Source organism: Eptatretus burgeri, chromosome 8, assembly GCF_056783735.1.
Source record: "Eptatretus burgeri isolate ZD-2024b chromosome 8, Ebu_testis_v1, whole genome shotgun sequence".
Lineage (NCBI taxonomy): Eukaryota > Metazoa > Chordata > Myxini > Myxiniformes > Myxinidae > Eptatretus > Eptatretus burgeri.
The window spans coordinates 92,684,811-92,703,003 of NC_140968.1; the positions used below are offsets into that span (position 1 = coordinate 92,684,811).

Here is an 18,193-nt window from a genome sequence, read left to right on the forward strand (position 1 = left end):
CTTAGTGCGTGTATGTAAGTGTTTCGGCCTCCCACCAAAAAAAGAGAAAAAATTAGTTAGTTTTCAAGTTAGGAGATTGGAGAGATCTCATGCATTACACGATGCCATTTTCCACAATCTACTCTCAGGAACTAATTAAAGTATATCATCGAAATGTTATTTGAGTTTGGAGGATCGGATCACGTGGACTAAATAATTCGAAAGCTGGAGTGAAATCTGAAAATTTTAGACAAATTAGCGATTTTTATAACTAAGTGTGTTTATTTGAGCAAAGCATTAAACTTAACTTTTTCTGCTGTTCAGACGATTATATTGAGGGAAGAAAAGATTAAGGAATTTGCAGAAAGTGGTGTTTTGCTTTTTGCGGGTACAATATGTGCCATTACAAGGGAATTACAAGGAAATTTTTGCACAGGAGGAGGCCATTCAGCCCATCATGCCTGCACCATACCAATACCAGATTTTAATCAATCCGTCAATACCCCCCTTCCCTTCGTGTGCAACCTTTTGGCTGCTACACTGGTACTCATTTCACCTACGTTGGAAGGATGACTGGCTGAGTCAACCCCCTAGAGTTAATTCAGCAGCCAACAGGGCTTAAACTCAGGACCCTAGGAACTCAAGCCACCACCCTAAGCACTAAGCCAACATCAGATTAACCAATCAGCTTGCTACTGTATCGCTAGCCAAGCCAGCTGTTCTTATTAACCATTTATGCTCCCTTTTAATTTGAGTGCTTGACATGTCCAGGTGGTGATTGTTTCCGCACATGTCCATGTTTGTCTCCAGACCTATCCAAGTAGTGTTTGTCTCTGAACGCTGTTCATCTCCAGGCAGGTCTGGACGGTGTTTATCTCCGGATGTGTCTGGGTGGTATTTGTTCATCTCCAGACATGTCCAGGTGCTGTTTGTCTCCGGACAGTGTTTATCTCCAGACATGTGCTGGCGATGTTTGTTTCCAGACAGTGTTTATCTCATGACGTGTCCTGGAGGTGTTTATCTCCGGACATGTCTGGGCGGTGTTTGTCTCCAGACGTGTCCAGGTGCTGTTTGCCTTTGGGTGGTGTTTATGTCCAGACATGTCCAGGCACTGCTTGTCTCTGGATGGTGTTTAACTCCTGACGTGTCTTGACAGTGTTGGCTAATAAATCTGAATCATAATTGATTCATAATTAACGCTCAACCACACATCTGCCTTCCCTTCCTCTCTCCACTCGCTGCTTTCCCTCCCCCGCCCTTAATCATTCTCCCTTCCTAAAATCATTCTCCCTTCCTCCTTCCTCCTTGCTCGCCCTCCTTCCTCTCTGTTTTTTCCTCCACCTCCTCACTCTCCCCCCTCTCCCTCTCCCCACCATTCCCCTGTTTTTCTCCCTCTCCTCTCTTGTTGTCCCCATCAGCGAAGTGACAGGTGGTATTTGCGAGGACATAAATAAACAATCATAAACCAGCGATGGTGCCACACACCACACTCTTGCTAACAAAGCAGCAAGTGCAGGCTTGGGCAGGCACAAAGCTAGTGAATGGCTGCAGGTTGTTGGCACCCAGGAAAAGTATGGCTTGGGATTGCAAGGGTGTCAGGAGAAATGTGGAGAAGCGGCGTCCACATCTCCAGACAGCAGTCAGCTCCTTCCTGATGATGAAGCAGAGATCAAGGAAGAAGAGAGGTGTTTCTCTCTTGAAGCTCAAGGCCCAACTGCAACTCTCACAAGCGGCAACAGCCCTTGTAAACTCTGGGACCGTCTTCACCTATGGCGAGTCCCGTGATTGCCTCCCCGTTGCTTGTGAGAGATGCCACCTTGTGGGTCTCTGTTCTTCATTGCATGGCCCGTGACTCCATGAGCCACTGGCGGCCCCGAGTGTGCTAAAGTGTGGCCCCTGATGTGCAGCCGATAATACACAAATGTGAAAATACTCCCATCATAATTTGCCATTAATGCCATCAAATTGACCCAATGGTTTTAAATGAGTGTTGCAACGCAAAGCATAGATGTAACATGACTACATCAGTAGATGGTAGAATACAAACAATTATACTTGCAGCCCAGTTATCCACAACAAAGAAGAGTATGTGGGGCGGTGCCTAATAACAGCCATTACGGAGTCCTGCAGGCAGTGTGGTGGCTCTCACACTGATTTCTTATCAGTAAAAGTGGCTCCCCTCGAAGAAATAGTGAAGATCATGTTCTAGGCTATCCTGCCATGCAGGGTGGCCCCGATAAAATGTCTTCCATTCCTCCCCAGTGCTCTACAGTCGACTTCATCACCATGACTTGTGATGCGCTGGCCAAACAGTTTGTGATGAGTCCCATTACAAGCGTGAGGTCCTTCCATTGTGCCTTTTTGTGGCCACATGTACTCACCTGGCCCCGCTCCGCTAACGGGAGGCTTTTACGCATACAAAGTTATATCCCTAGTTTTACTGTCTATAAATTACATATGCTGCCTCCACAGTGTCATGTTTAACAAGGTGGCTTACTCTGACATCTTCCAGCTTTACTGGAGTAAATCTGTGGTATGTGAAACACATAGGACATACTATAAGTTTTGCTTTCTAACGGTTGACCCCTTTTCCCCTTTCCACATTCCAACTATGGGCCCACCCATACTCCTGAACTTATCATAGAACCCTCCCTGGAACATGAGGCTCCTGTCCAGGTTCTCTTGGGAACCTAAGATTCCGGCTTTAAGGCTAACCGTGACACACCAAATTTCAAGATGTTCTACCCCCTTCATTTCAATCAAATGCACAGAAAATCACAATTATGGACAATAATTCGATATAAAAGAGGTCTTCAAAATTTCATATCATGCCTTCTCAAAGATGGTGTCCTTTGGGTGGGGAAAGATGGTAAGAACACACAAAGCAAAACAAACCGTTTCACCAATTTTACTTGTCCAATTTCCATAATCCCATCTATTGAGCACATCCCCCAGTGTATGCCACCTGCTCCAGCTGTCAGCTGAACTCACAGACCCAATTTAATAACTACCAAGCCAATTTCACAGGATACCCATCCTCCATAGTACATATCAAGTCGCACATGACCAAGTGGATTATTCCCATCAACACACACATCACCATTGTTAACAATTACAGCTCATCCTTTCAAGGCCATGGTTTCTCAATTACCTGGCCTCAACTCAACAGGAGGGAGGTCCTAAAATGTGGTGGCATGGGTGTGGATGTGTGTGTGCGTGCCCGCAGTGAAAGCAAAGTCCTATTCCATGAAAACCTTGGGTGCCCCATACATCTCGACCCCGAGCATCACAACAGCTCCCTTTTCTGCACACTCTGCCCGAGGATGTCACACAAATGGCACTCATTGGCCTTCTATTGTCGCCAAGGGTCCTCTGCCCTGTGGCCGACCTATCTAACCCTACTCCCGGTGGGTTTCCCATTTCTTGCTGGGCTACCGGGGCCGAGACATGGTGGAGCCTCAGGCTTTCTGCTCTCCAGCAGACCCCGATCCAACCTCAGACACGCCTCACTTTCTCACCCACAAACCTTGCATGCAATGATCCCTCCCCGGCTGCCATTCATCTCCACCTACACCTGCAGTACATGCTAAAGGATGTGTTCCCACCTACCGTTTCCTGCATACATTCAAACAATCACCAGTACTCAACAAACACAATCACCAGTGATGGAATTCCTTTATTCACAAAACCTTTTAACCCTTTTCACCCGGTAGACATGCTTGCCTCTCATGGCCACTCTGAGATGTCTCACATACCAATTCCCCAACTCACCTGCATACCTCCAAAAGCAAAGCATGGTGAGTCGTGACAATGGGGAAAGGTAAATGTAGTACAAATTCAATGATCACAGGGATGTATATGTGTGTATGTATGTATCAGAGTACTTCTGACAAAGTTCTCACCTGCCACAGCTGAACACCCAATGGTAACCCTGAGAAGAACCACTCTCTCAGGGAACTTGAAGTATTTGAGGAACATGACGACAGTGGCTGCTGTCACTCCAAGACAAGCTATTACCATAAATACTCTGAAAACTGCAAAATAAGCCGTGAATGTCAACACATTCGAAATTCGAAATTGTACAAATGATAGTTTAGTTGAAATCAAGCTTGCTGAGCAAATCCACCAAGACCATGATTTGTATGTTTGTAGCTGTAACACTGAATTGTCAAAACAATATGTCTAACTTAAGCTCTGAGAGTATATTTTTCATTCTGGGTAAATGAGAGGGAGTTCCTTACCAGTACATGCTCCTGTCCAGCACTGATATGTTCGGCAAATATATCTCGAGTCAAAACGACACGTTTGCCACAGACCGAGAGTTCCCTCTCGTTCCAACAGCCAGCTGGGTAGAGCCGTGCCAATGATGGTGAACAGGCAACCGAGAACCAGCAACGCCAACGTGATGCGACGGAGAGACTCAGCAGACGGCATTGTTGCACCAAAGTGGAAACCTCGATTTGCTCAAGCTCCTCATTGACATCGATATTACATTAAAGAGGTTACCACAAGGTGTTGTGAAACCCACACACAAAGGCATATCATAAGGGATGTGTCCATACTGCCATATTCTCTCTCTCTCTCTCTCTCTCTCTCTCTCTCTCTCTCTCTCTCTCTCTCTCTCTCTCTCTCTCTCTCTCTCTCTCTCTCTCTCTCTCTCTCTCTCTCTCTCTTTCTCTCTTTCTCTCTTTCTCTCTTTCTCTCTTTCTCTCTTTCTCTCTTTCTCTCTTTCTCTCTTTCTCTCTTTCTCTCTTTCTCTCTTTCTCTCTTTCTCTCTTTCTCTCTTTCTCTCTTTCTCTCTTTCTCTCTTTCTCATCTGCTTTCCTTTGCTTCCAAGGAAGCACAATCTGGATCTGGAACGGTTCCACCTGCTTTCAAGGAAACTCCAATTTCCAAAATTGGGAAGGCTCCTGAATGACCAGGAAAGAGAAAAGGTGGACCCTTGTGATCCACGAATGAAATGCAGGTGACTGGCTTACTGAGGCTCACTGAGGCTGTGTGACCATCAGATTCAGTGCCGGAGAGTTATATGTTAGTACGTCCAAGTTGGTGGAAAAGGTTCCATCCTGGGTAGCCAAAAGTTCCATTGCCTCATGATGAGGGAACTCAACTGACATCCCAGAGCTGCCTAGTCTGGGTTTCATTACCGATCCGACGAGAAAATGCAATCCTAATACTTCACAGGCAGCGCGTTGCATCACTGAGAACTCACCACATTAAAATGGACATTAAGCTGGCTGTCCAATTTGTATCAATGGGGGATGTTAAAAATCCACGTAGTGTTTTTTTTCACAAAGAGAAGACAGTTGTGTGAACAAATCGAAGTCGCTGTCCTAATTTACAGTGGGCACTGTGTGATTGGCATAACTAACAGATAACAAATGATGCAACCCATATCAACATGCTGCAAACAAACCAACTGATGCATTGCTGTCAATTATTAAAATAACACCCGATAACCAAAACTGTAATCGGAGTAGTTACCAACCAAACCTTGGTGTTGGCTTCATGGTTAAGGTAGCTGGCTTAAGATCTTAGGATGTTGAGTTTGAGCCCCTGTTGTTCAATTAAATAACATCAGGTGGGTTGACTCACAATGTCATCCTTCCGAGGTCGGCAAAATGAGTACCCAGTTTACTGGAAACAGGGGCACTGCATCAGTGGCACAGCCGTGCTTCCATAAAATGATGCAACCAGCAGCCACAGCTTGCATATGAAACAACAACAACCAACCAAACTGGGGATAAAGCTCTAGGCATGAAACCAAGCAGCCAATTTTGCTCTTGCACTAACAGCAAGCAAAGACCGGGTCGTTCCATGCTTCGGAGCAGTCTGACGCCATACTGGTTATTCATGGGGATTACTTTTATTGGAATCCTCCAGAGACCCCAAAATGAACCCAAACGTTGGCCGACAAATGGTGGGAACATGAGGCACTTAAGAAAAAAGAAAAAATATATATTCACAAAAAATATGGTTTCGAAAATCCTGGACAAAGAGAGACAGAAATTACAAATAAATAACTATTCCAGCTATGGTCCTTCACACACACACACACACACACACACACACACACACACACACACACACACACACACACACACACACACACACACACACACACACACACACACACACACACACCATGTACATAGGAACTAAGTGGAGAGATATCAAATTACATAGGATTAAACTCAGGCTACAGCAAGACTAGAATGTGCAGCCAGCAGGTCAAAACATAGCCCCCCAAACAGGCAGAAGGATGTGTGTAGCTGTCTCGGGGATGAAGGAACAACCGGAGTGCAGATGTCCCAGTGAAGGGGCGAACAGTCCAGCAGCAAGTCACCATCTCAGTGGTGAGTCCACCTCCAAGCAGCATTGGCCCTAGTTTCAGGAGGGGACATGTTCTATCTCCGCTCACCTCCTCCCAGTCAAGTTTACAGATGGGACTCAATTACAACTAGATATCTGCGACCACAAAGCAATCGCTAATGGAAATCCAACCCCGGCTTACCGTTAGTGATTTCATGCAACTTAGCCATGGCCCACGATCCAATGATGGCATAATTTGTTCAGACTGTCACATCACCTTGACCTTCAACATTTAGGGATAGAGTGTAAACTCAGAAAATATGTGCCCATCTCCCATCGATCCATAAACCTCAACATCATGAAAATTGGAAGAGAATTTTTCAACTTATGATCAAAAACGTGTTTTTTGTTAATTAGGTCACAATGCGAAAAAGTCGGTCAAGGAGGACACTAATCGAATATCAGGTGCACAACTTCAATGCAGGTACACTATTATGATGAAGAACATCTTGGAAGGCAAAGTCGTCTTGGAGATTCTGCATCGGCAAAATTGAGCGAGAACACAAAAACACTTCTCTTTATTTTCAGACCGACCTTTAATTCAGAGGGGTATGATGGAAGTGAAGTGAAAGTGTGCCTTGTTCTACGATATCTAGAGGGCAATTTCATTCTGATCGGACAAACCAAAAACGAGTTTAGGTGAAAAATGTTAAAATCTCTATAATTGTGTGATGACCTTAATGAAATAGGTCAAGGTCAGAAAAATGATGTCAACCCAGCATACTTTCGATTCACATTATTGATGCAAATTTTTTTCCGAAAGTCCCAGCCGGATCTGAGATACAGCTCAGACATTGACAGAAAAGAAACGGAGAAAAACCTAACTGGTGGATTAGTAATCCGAGGGGAGTAAGACCTTGACCTGAAAGCTGGAGGGGTATGATGTAAACGGGGTTTAAATACGCCTTGATCGAGGCTATCTGAAGAGTGCAATTTCATTCTGATCGGACAAACCTTGGTTGAGGTTTGGTGGAAAATGTTAAAATATCTATAATTGGGTAATGACTTTAAAATCGGGGCAATGCCCCTGGGCACTTAACCTGGTCATGGCTGAATAAGAATACCAGGGAACCTGGTAAGCGTGGATAGGAAGGCATGAATAAACCACAAAATATTTAACGGAGAAGAAAGTAAATATCTATGGATTTATTATTAATGCAGTGAACAAACTTTGGTACATCACGGGTGATGAAAGTTGTGGTCAAGTTTCATCAAAATTGTGTGTGGTTTCTGAGAAGAGAGAAAATACCTCCTGTAAAGCCCTTTAGACCATGCTTTATCTAATGCAGTGAACAAACTTTGGTACACCACGGGTGATGAAACTTATGGTCAAGTTTCAACAGAATTGTGTGTGTAGTTTCTGAGAAGAGAGAAAATACCTATTTTGGGGGGCAACCCCCTCCCTGAACCCTATCCCCCACCCCGTTTACCTACTTAGACCTCGATTTTTCCAATGGCGTGAACAAACACTGGTACTTCACATATGATGAAGGTTGTGGTCAAGTTTCATCAGAATTGTGTGTGTGGTTTCAGAGAAGAAGTTGCAAGTATTTGTGGACGGATGGACTGACGGACGGACGGACGGACGCGTGCCATCCCATAAGCTCCCCGGAACCACGTTCCATATGAGGTGAAAACAAAAACCTAAATGGTGGTTTCGTACTCCTGGGTGGAACAACAACCTCTGGGGTGTCATTAGGAATTGTGGGCACTAATTGTAGAAACAAGTCCTGCAACAGCTATAAAACTCCCCCTGGGGAGGGCAAACCAATCACCTTCCTTCATGCAATAAGCTGGTAAATGATATGTGCCCAAACAGATAGTCATGTGGGAGGGTGAATCACCCACCCCACCTCCTCCTGTCGTTATAGCAATCATGCCATTTAGCACCTTCTCTTATACCCAATCCCTACCCGATTTCATGGAGGAAGAACATGTAGACAAGACGTATTAGCCTATCCAGTCTGAATTAGACAAGACTCGTATATCTGGTGGGCCACACGAAAAACAACTAAATCGAAACACATGCATTTATTGCACAGTCAAGATATTCTTCGAATTTACAAAAAACACAGATGGGGTTAAGGCTTCATCTAACCACTGCCCTCTACCCCACAAATGTACCAATACGTATTGAAGTTGTCGCATCTCTATAAAACCGGTACCAAACTAATGAGAAACACCAAAAAGACAAACAACATGAATGAGTAATCAAACAAACTTTAATGTTTTTCTTTACATTTCCATGATATGTCACATTTGTTATTAACAAAGCTTTAACCCTTTGAACCTGAGCGGCCATTTTACCAGCCGCTATTCAAACCTCCATATACCTGAGCGGCTGGATTTTTATCCAGGGAGCCCAGGGTGGGGGAGCCTGGGGGACACATTCACCAAATCAAACCTCCATCTCATTTATCTTTGCAGTTAATTTATCTATGATTGGGTCAGTAGAACGGGGGGGGGGGGGGGAACACATTAGGATGAACTCAGGCTTTCTCTCTCCTGGTTTTCCATTTTCATCAAATAACCAGCCACACCTGCACCAACTAAAGTTAGGGTCATGCCAATGCTTGTGATGGAGAATGCAGCCCCGGATTGGAAACTTTTCTGAATGCTCACGCAGTAGGCAACAAATGCTATCATGGCACAAAACATCAGGATACCTGCAAGGGGTCGGGGAAGGAGACGAGAAATGACGATAGAATTAAAACTCAAGATTCGTTGTGCATTATCACAAGTTGGTAAAGTGACAAGAATAAGCCAATTAAATTTTAGTTCAGGTCCGAATCCATATCTGACCTGTCAGTGGGATACAAAACGTAAACTCACGACTTCGCATCACATATTCCATTCCATTACAATATATTCAATCATGCACACCTCACCTCGAAGATAACACGTCCATCAACCAACATGTCCACACCACATATCACAGAATCAAACTATTATTCAAATACAGTGCACATGTTCGACAACAGCAAACACACACACACACACACACACACACACACACACACACACACACACACACACACACACACACACACACACACACACACACACACACCTTAAAGTGCCTCAATTATTCATATATTTTTTGTACGATCGGTGGGGGAACATTTTCTTCCAGAAGTCGATCATGAACTAGCAAGCAATTGTAAATCCTGCTTAATTCTACTAATACTCAGGAGACGAATCAGAGATGGAGTTCACAATGCCGCACCATGAGTCTTTGTCCATCATCAGTGTCTGCTAGTCCGCCATGTCATGCTGGATATCCCTTGCTATGCAGTCGATGTACTTCAGTGGCCTTCTTCCTCTGGTTAGACAAGGCAATCTCAAGCAGATAACGTCAGATATTAATCTCAAGAGCAAGGTAATCTCAAGCTTAATTCACCTTCAGTCAAACATCCAAGTAAGAATGAAGGTGATTTAGGCAGTGTTCACAATTTGTTCAGGACAACGGTAATAGCTCACTCACCTTTCACAAAAGACACCGTGGGAATTTTAACGTCCAACAATGATCAATGTTGGCAAACAGCTAGGTTATCTGGTTTAACATCCTTTTGATAGACAATGCATACAATGATGCATCGCCTGCGTGCGGAATATTAGGGACAGTTTCTCGCTGGGTCGATATATATATATATATATATATATATATATATATATATATATATATATATATATATATATATATATATATATATATATATATATATATATATATATATATATATATATATATATATATATATATATATATATATATATATATATACACCCTTTAGACTTTAGACCATTTGATCCTTTAGACTGCTTGGACTCCTTCGACCTTTAAAGACCATTTAAGACCCCCAAACCCTTAAGACCCAAAAGGCCAAGAGACCCCAAGGACCCAAAAGACCTTGAGTACCCAAAACTCCCTGAGGACGCAAAAAACCCAGAAGACCCAAAAGACCCTGAGAACACAAAAGGCTCCAAACACACTGTAGACCCTTTAAGACTCGACTTTAAGTTAATGAGATAGGTGTGTGTGTGTGTAGCTAAGTTAATTAGGCTAATTAACTACATCAAATCTGGAAGCATTCTCATGTTTTAAACGCCATGCCATGTTAAGGTATATGTATACCATGCCATTCTGGAATAAACTATTACTGTAGTGTAATATAATCAACGAAATGTAACAAAATGTTTCTGGGAAAACATTGCAAAAATTAACTGTCATTAAACTATGACTGCGGTTTAATATATTTCACTTATGTTGTTAAACTCTCGTCAGCAAAGTGATGGGTGAGATATGTGAGTGGTACACAAAACACTCGAAAATATCAGAGTAATTCTGACAAACTTTTCACCTGCAGAAGCTGAACACCCAATTGTAACCTTGAGAAGAATCGCTTTCTCGGGGAATTTGAAGTATTTGAGCAACATGATGATGGTTGCTGCTGCCACTCCGAGACAACCCGTCACCATGAATATTCTGGAAGCTGCAAAATGTTCAAAAAAAAAAATTTTTTTTTTTGGTGTAAAAATGTTGAAAAATGGAATTCTGCAATCGATACAACTTTGTTGAATCAGGGAATCAGGATTGCTCATCAAATACTCTTAGACCATGGTTTAGGTTGAATGCTGCACCATCATAAAAGTTATAACATTTCCAAATAAAAATATGAGAGTGTAAGGAAGGAGGTCTTCACCAGTGCACGATCCCTCCAAGCACGAAAACGGGATGCATCCATGTTTCCTTTGAAAAGGACATACTCTCCACAGACCAACAGTTCCATGCCTTCCCAACAGCCAGCTGGGTAGAGCCGTGCCAATGATAGCGAACAGGCAACCGAGAACAAGCAACGCCAAAGTGATGCGACGGAGTGTCTCAGCAGACGGCATTGTTGCACTAATGTGGAAACTTCGATTTGCTCAAGCTCCGCATTGACATCGATATTATACTGAAAAGGTAACCGCAAGTTGTTGTGAAACAACGTCCCACATACGAAGACATATCTTAAAAAGGATGTGTCCACACTGCATATATATATATATATATATGTATATTCATTCTCTCTCTCTCTCTCTCTCTCTCTCTCTCTCTCTCTCTCTCTCTCTCTCTCTCTCTCTCTCTCTCTCTCTCTCTCTCTCTCTCTTTCTCTCTCTCTCTCTCTCTCTCTCTCTCTCTCTCTCTCCTCTCGCTCTCTCTCTCCTCTCGCTCTCTCGCTCTCTCTTTCTCTCTCGCTCTCTCTCTCTCTCTCTCTCTCTCTCTCTCGCTCTCGCTCTCGCTCTCGCTCTCGCTCTCGCTCTCGCTCTCGCTCTCGCTCTCGCTCTCGCTCTCGCTCTCGCTCTCGCTCTCGCTCTCGCTCTCGCTCTCTCTCTCTCTTCCGTTTTCCATCATTCTTACAGACGTACAATCTGGATCTGCACCGATCCAACCCGGTTTCAAGGGAACTTAGCTTTAAAAAAATAGAGAAGTCTCAGGAACTGCCAGGGAAGAGAAGAGGTGAACAGGTGTGACCCTCATGTGAAATGCAGGTGTTAAACAAACATATTTCATTCACTCCTCATTCTGAGGCTCACTTTTTATCTCCGCCACTAAAAGTGCACGGAGGTGATGTATTCACCCCTGTTTGTTGGTCTGTTTCACTGTCTGTGAGTAGGATACCTCAAAAAGTTATGGACTGATTTGGATGAAACGTGGAGGACATGTTGGTTGCGTAACAAGGACAAATTGATTCGATTTTGGTTCAGGTCTGAATCCAGATCCGACCGATCAGTGGGATACAAAGCATAAACTGTTCAGTCTGGTGGAGGTATACGCTCTTCCGAGTGACATTCTAGTATTTTATTTATTTATTTTCATCCAAGGTATTTTGCAAACAAAGCATGCATGGCTCATGTATAAAACAGGTGGCTGCGTAGCACAGGAAATTTTTGTTTCGTTCCCCTGTCTGGGGCTCATTCTTTTTTTCACCCAGCTTGGGGATCATATTTTGGTAGTTGTCAGTCCATCTGTCTGTCACATCCAGAGCCTCCACTCCAAAATGACTGAATGCATTTCTTTCATATTCGCCACATGTATGTATGCAATATCTGTGCATGATAGAAGTGAAATTATTTTTGGATCGGAGACAAAAAAATTCATGGGACACACGCATGTGCATCGATCGGTGGGAAGGACATGTCAAATTAATTGAATACATTTTGTGAAAAGTTTGAATGAGGGAGGAATATGAAAAGTTTCTTTGCTTTTTCAGAAGATATTTTACCTGAATGCCGTATGGGCCGAAAAGAATTAATTATATTCGGCCACAACCGCTCCGTATTGCGTACCACTCCATAGCACGTGTGAACCGGCACTTGAGAACACTGTTGATCACACTTGAGGGATTAATGTTGTTGGAGCCACTTAAATATTGTCGGCTCACTTTTGTTTTTTACCTGGCTGGGAGATTATATTGTTATGGATCAGGGGTATGGGGTTATCACGAGGGATCTCCTTGGATATTTATCCGGCCTCTGCTCCTGAGGCCGTTGGCCACAGATAACTTTGGGGTCTGACGGATTGCTAAGCATCCGTAGCTGCTGATTAGAACTGTGGAGCCAAGCAGGGTTTTCACTCCTTGGTTACGCATTACTTTACCGTTGGCACGGCAACCTTAATTGGGGGTCAAACCCTCAACAGCCACAGGTCTATTTATTAAATATGGCTGAGCAAACCATGGATGGCTTTTGTCTAATCCCACAGCATACCAGTGGGGCAAAACTAACTAAACTAAACCCATCTCATCTAACTAAACCGACACACGATAAATCTGTGGAAGAATGGACGAGAGTGAGCAGGTCAGAAACATTTATCAGTTCAACAAGCACATTTATTCAACATGCACAACACAATTGATTCAATCAGAAATGGCAGGTATTTACGATGGCAATCATGAGCATGTATTTACAATGAATGGACAGAAATCACAATGAAAAGGCACAATTAAAAGATACATTAAGAAGCAGACTATCTTCATGCTTACTGAGCCCACTTATATGGTCTTACTTATGCTAAACACAGGGCATGGCATGCCATCAATCATTCTGAGGAAGCATAGAGAGGAAGAAAGTTGATAAACTATATCGTGTGCAGAGCGGAGCAGGGGTACTGCTCCTGCCTCACCTTACATAGATTTGTGTAAGCTCATTAGGCATACAAATTCGTGCCGCACGCAGACTAGTGCAGCTCATGCCACATCCAGACCTGCACAGCATGCAGATCGTGCCACATGCAGACTCGTGCAGCATGCAAGCTTGTGCCATGGGCAGACTCGTGCAGCATGCAGCTCATACCGCACACAGACTAGCGCAGCTCGTGCTACGTGCAGACTTGTGCAGCATGCAAGCTTGTGCCATGGGCAGACTTGTGCAGCATGGAAGCTCCACCTCTGTGGCTCTCGCGGTCCAAACAGGTAGACATGAGTGCAGGCTTGGCCAAAGGACTTATGGTCAGGAGAGTTTCATGGATGAGAAAAGACAAATCAAAAGTCCCGTCACATGAGACGTGTCAACAGCAGAGACAGACTTGCAGGCAATTGGGATGAGTTACAAGCACTCCTGCCAAACAAGATGAGTTGAGATGTCCCGGCAAATATGACAAGTGGAGAGCGCTCCTGGAAAATAAGAGGAGTTGAGACCTCCCTGCAAATGCGACAAATCGAGAGCATGACTGGAAGGAGACGTGTGGTGAATAAAAGCGCTTGGTAGATCGAGATACGTGGTGTATAAGAGTGCTTGGTAGATGAGAATGCCCAGTGAACAAGATGCATGGTAGATGGGAATGCCCGGTGGATAGATAGACTACGATTCAATACCTCCTGGCAGACAGGATGAGGGGAGTGCTCACACGTGGTGGATCGGAGCACCACGAGAGAAAACCTCCCGGCGCACAAGATGATTGGAGTATTGAGTGACAATATCTCTGTGGAAAAGCTGCTTGGTCTTCGAGAGCGCTTGCCCATCAGTGTGGAAAGACGTCTGGAATGTACTTTCCGATCTCTGTGGAAAGGCATCTCGAATGTCTGCTGATATCCATGGAAAGGCTCTCGTGAATCCCCACCAAACCCCATGGAAAAGCGTCCCAGCATCCCTTTGAGCTCGAAGAGTTCAAGCCTTTTATCACCGCCGAGAGTGGGTGTGGTTACTGCTCCTCTCATTTTGTCATCTTCACAGGCATGTTGTCTTCTCATTGGCATCTGTCTGGCTAGAGCACTGGAAGGTTAGTTCTGCTAGCAAACCCCCTGGTGAGCAACTGCTGTTGTCTCTGATGGAGCAACATCATCGTGACAAGTGTAGTGCTCATGATCGCATCTATTGTGTATTAAATGGAAGTTTTGCAGGACATGAAAGAACAAGTCCATTTAATTCCACAGTGATTGCTACACGATTATGGATCTTTTGTGAAGAGTTCGAGTAATTTGGATACATTGTATTGAACTAAACGGATAATTTGTGACATGCATAGTAGGGGGATGGTTTGCATATGGAATGAAAAGGAGGGAGATAAGTTTGAAGGGGTGGTGTAAATTGGGGGTTTTGAGGCGAAAGGACGAGGGGAGGGGTTTGAGATGGAGTAGCGAAAGGGTAGATTCAGGTGCAGCGAGGGAAGTTTACCATGGGGGTTACCTGGTTTTAAAGGCAAAAAGCAGGATTGTGAGGAATTATGGGATTTGGAAGGCAAAGAGCAAAGGACTGGCGATGGATGGGTAGCAGGAGTGAAAGAAGGGTCAAAAGATGGATGAATAGATGGAGGGATTTAAGACAGATTGGAAGATGGATTGTTGGACTAAAAGTTTGAAAGTCGGGGGGGAGAATTACACCGAGAATGAACATGCTAAACTCACAACGCATCTCCTTCCAAAAATCCCTCCAAACAATGGGTTGAAAATCTTTGTAAACACAAACTAAAGAAATATCTGTCTGGGGAAAATCCTACGTGTCTCTGAATGCATACGGAGGTCTTTTCCATAACGCAACAAGTTCGCAGAGCTTCTACTCCAAAATGATTAAAAAAAATGACCGTTTTTACAGCCATTTTTCCCTGCTGTGCAGGGGTTTGGCTTTTTCTTGAGGCGATGTTTTATGGCCGGATGCCCTTCCTGACGCCAACCCTGGTCGCCTCTTATGACACACAAGGATATGGTACACCTATTCTAACCGGGGCATACACCGGGACCAGTACACTGGCACTCATTTCGCCGACCTCAGAAGGATGACAGGCTGAGTCAAACCCCTGGTGTTAATTCAGCAGCCAACGGGGCTTGAACTCAGGACCCTGGAATCCCAAGCCACCACTCTAACCACGAAGCCAACACCAGGCTTTACTCCAAAATGATTGCAGGCATTTATTTCATATTCACCACTGTACATATGCAATAATACCTGTAGTGGGGCAGCTTAGCTGATCAATTGTGCATTCCCTTAAAAGCATAAAACTTGGCACATGGTTAGAGTAATACAATACAAAGATTTTTAGTCCAGAGGGCCACCGGAAATTGCACCCCGTATGGTGGCCATCTTGGATTTCAAAATGGCCACCAGTGTGGACCTGTTTTGTTAAATATCTCCTTAACTAGTACAGATATCGAGACAGTTGAACCGCCTATACCTACATTTTACGGCTCTAGGAAGCCAATGGTGACATAAAATGTTTGAACATTGTGGCTGCCATCTTGAAATCCAAGATGGCCGCCATTAACAAACTATTTTACTCAATATCTCATTAAGTAGCAAAGATATCAATACAGTTTTAACGCCTATACCACATTTTAGGGGTCTAGGAATCCAATGGTGAGATTGAATATGTGGCAGCTATCTTATAATCTAAGATAGCCACCATCCAAAGGCTAATATAAACTATCATCAGTTAGCACAATATGTGAAGGAATGAACCATGAAGAAAACATCACAAGCAGTTGGCAAAAAACCACAGTTACTGTCACTTGACTTTTCTAGTCTCTGTTGCATTCCTCATCACAAGAACAAAGTGACGTGCATGGAAGTGTGGACTTCTTACACCTGCAGCGATCAGTGCATCCTTTTGTGCATCCACACCGGATAAGTTCATTGCAGATCTTTGTGGCTTCCGGTAGTGTTGTCCAAATCGGTTTAAACTGACCGTCGGATGTTTTTCCCAATCCCACTCACTTGGACATGGGAGCGAAGGCTGTGCATGTAATGCCTGGCCCCAGCATAATGCTCCTTGGTACACTGCATGCCTAACATGCTGCACCAGAGCATGGGGTGTAGGCGGAATTGACTCCAGAGGTCTGCCTTTCTTTACAAACAGTTTCTTTCGTGCTGTATTAATGTCACTACAGGTACTTGTGCGGTCATACATCAAAATGACGAATCTTGCAATAATGCTCATACAGGACTCAATTTTATCTGTTTGTTCATGGTTGACTTCAGATAGCGTATCCCGTGAGCTCTGGGAACAACTCCCATACAGCCCATGCAGTTCGCTTACCACGCCCAGAAAACGCTGACACAGTGTCACATCCTGTCAGTGCATGAAACATGTGGAGGGCCTTAGACTTCTCAGGGCCGAGAGCAGTGGCTATGTCAAGTGCAGGGAGAAATCGCAAGCTCTTCCCTGTTCCAAAGGCTAACCATATCTTCACAGAAAGTCTCTGAGTTGCCATAACTGCAAGTACAACAACATCTGTATCAACGGTTCGGATTAGGATCCTGTCATTCCCTCTCTGTGCCACATCAGCTGCATGGAGGAACATGCGGCCATCTGCCTCTTCTTGGCTGCATGGAGCAAGTGATTCTAGATTCATGCGTGGTGGAGCAGTAAGAACGTCTGTTTCCAGTGTGACTACTTTGCTCTGGTCTTCAACTGACTTGATTATTTCATTGGACAGGAAACTGAAAAGTTCTGTCTTGTTTTGGTCGACACGAAGAAAATTCTGCCATTGTCCAGGAACTGCAACTGAGGTCCCCACATGTCGACGAACTCCCCTGCCATGCTTTTCTCGGGTCATGCTCTTCAGACTTTCAGGCAGGTAACGGTCCCACACCAGGTCAAGTCGGGTTGCAGATTTGTACTGGGAGAGAACAAATGGGATGAATACCTCTTTGGCATATTCCCCAAAGGTCTTCGCTGTTCCAGGCTTTAGCATTTGAACAATCGCTGCCCCATCAAGTATTATGCATGTAACCTCTGGAGCCTGTGTACTTGCTGGTGCAATTTCCTCAAAGCATTGCAAAAGATCACTCTTTGTTCCAGTTTAAAGCTTCCCTGCTTGGGACAGGGATGGAGGGAAAGGCTGATTTTCATGACAGAAAAATCATCAAGGTTTCCCTCACGTGTCTGACAAGCAATGTAAAGGCGGGAAAACAATTGCACATCGCTCTTTAATGAGGCTACCTTCTGTTTGTCTTTAGGCTGGGCTTTTCCTGATGAGCTGCCAAATAATGGCAACTTGTTGCGGGAGAGGACATCATTGAGAGGCTTTTTCCACTCAATGAGCCTTTCTTGCACAAATGATTCCAAAGCCTCCTTCCCCACCTTCTGCACATTTTGTACCCTGCGAGTGTTGCTTCACCTTTTTCACCTTTTCGCTGACTGGGAAACTGAATCTTTTCAGTGATGTTCTGTTGACAAAGAATGCAGAGTTCCCACTGAGTAACTCGACCCATTTCAGCATCTGGCTTAGATGGATCCACAAGTTCGATGCGCTTTGCCATCTCCAGTTGCAGATGAACGGGCCTATGCAGGGTTGATCACTTGTGCAGTCACCATAACAATGGATGATGTCCCTGAAATGAGTAGATGCAGAACTACTACCAGTTT

The 18,193-nt window shown here is 44.2% G+C and overlaps 2 protein-coding genes across 2 annotated transcripts in view; both read right to left on the minus strand.

Moving 5' to 3' along the window:
* The window catches only part of LOC147022285 (uncharacterized), a 10,260-nt gene extending 5,515 nt beyond the window's left edge, over positions 1-4,745 (minus strand). Inside the window, exons 1-2 of the mRNA XM_085890515.1 lie at positions 4,221-4,745; positions 3,882-4,013 (exon numbers count right to left, since the gene is read on the minus strand). Coding sequence (XP_085746641.1) covers positions 3,882-4,013; positions 4,221-4,413 — 325 coding nt within the window. The 5' untranslated portion in view covers positions 4,414-4,745. The remainder of the gene's footprint in view (positions 1-3,881; positions 4,014-4,220) is intronic.
* Positions 4,746-8,555: 3,810 nt separating this feature from the next.
* On the minus strand, positions 8,556-11,306 carry LOC147022286 (uncharacterized). The gene is made up of 3 exons (XM_085893011.1): positions 11,055-11,306; positions 10,713-10,844; positions 8,556-9,017 (listed from the first exon to the last, which is right to left on the minus strand). The coding sequence occupies exons 1-3, from the start codon at positions 11,245-11,247 to the stop codon at positions 8,830-8,832; spliced, it is 513 nt and encodes a 170-aa protein (XP_085749137.1). The 5' UTR covers positions 11,248-11,306; the 3' UTR covers positions 8,556-8,829.
* Positions 11,307-18,193: the final 6,887 nt, after the last annotated feature.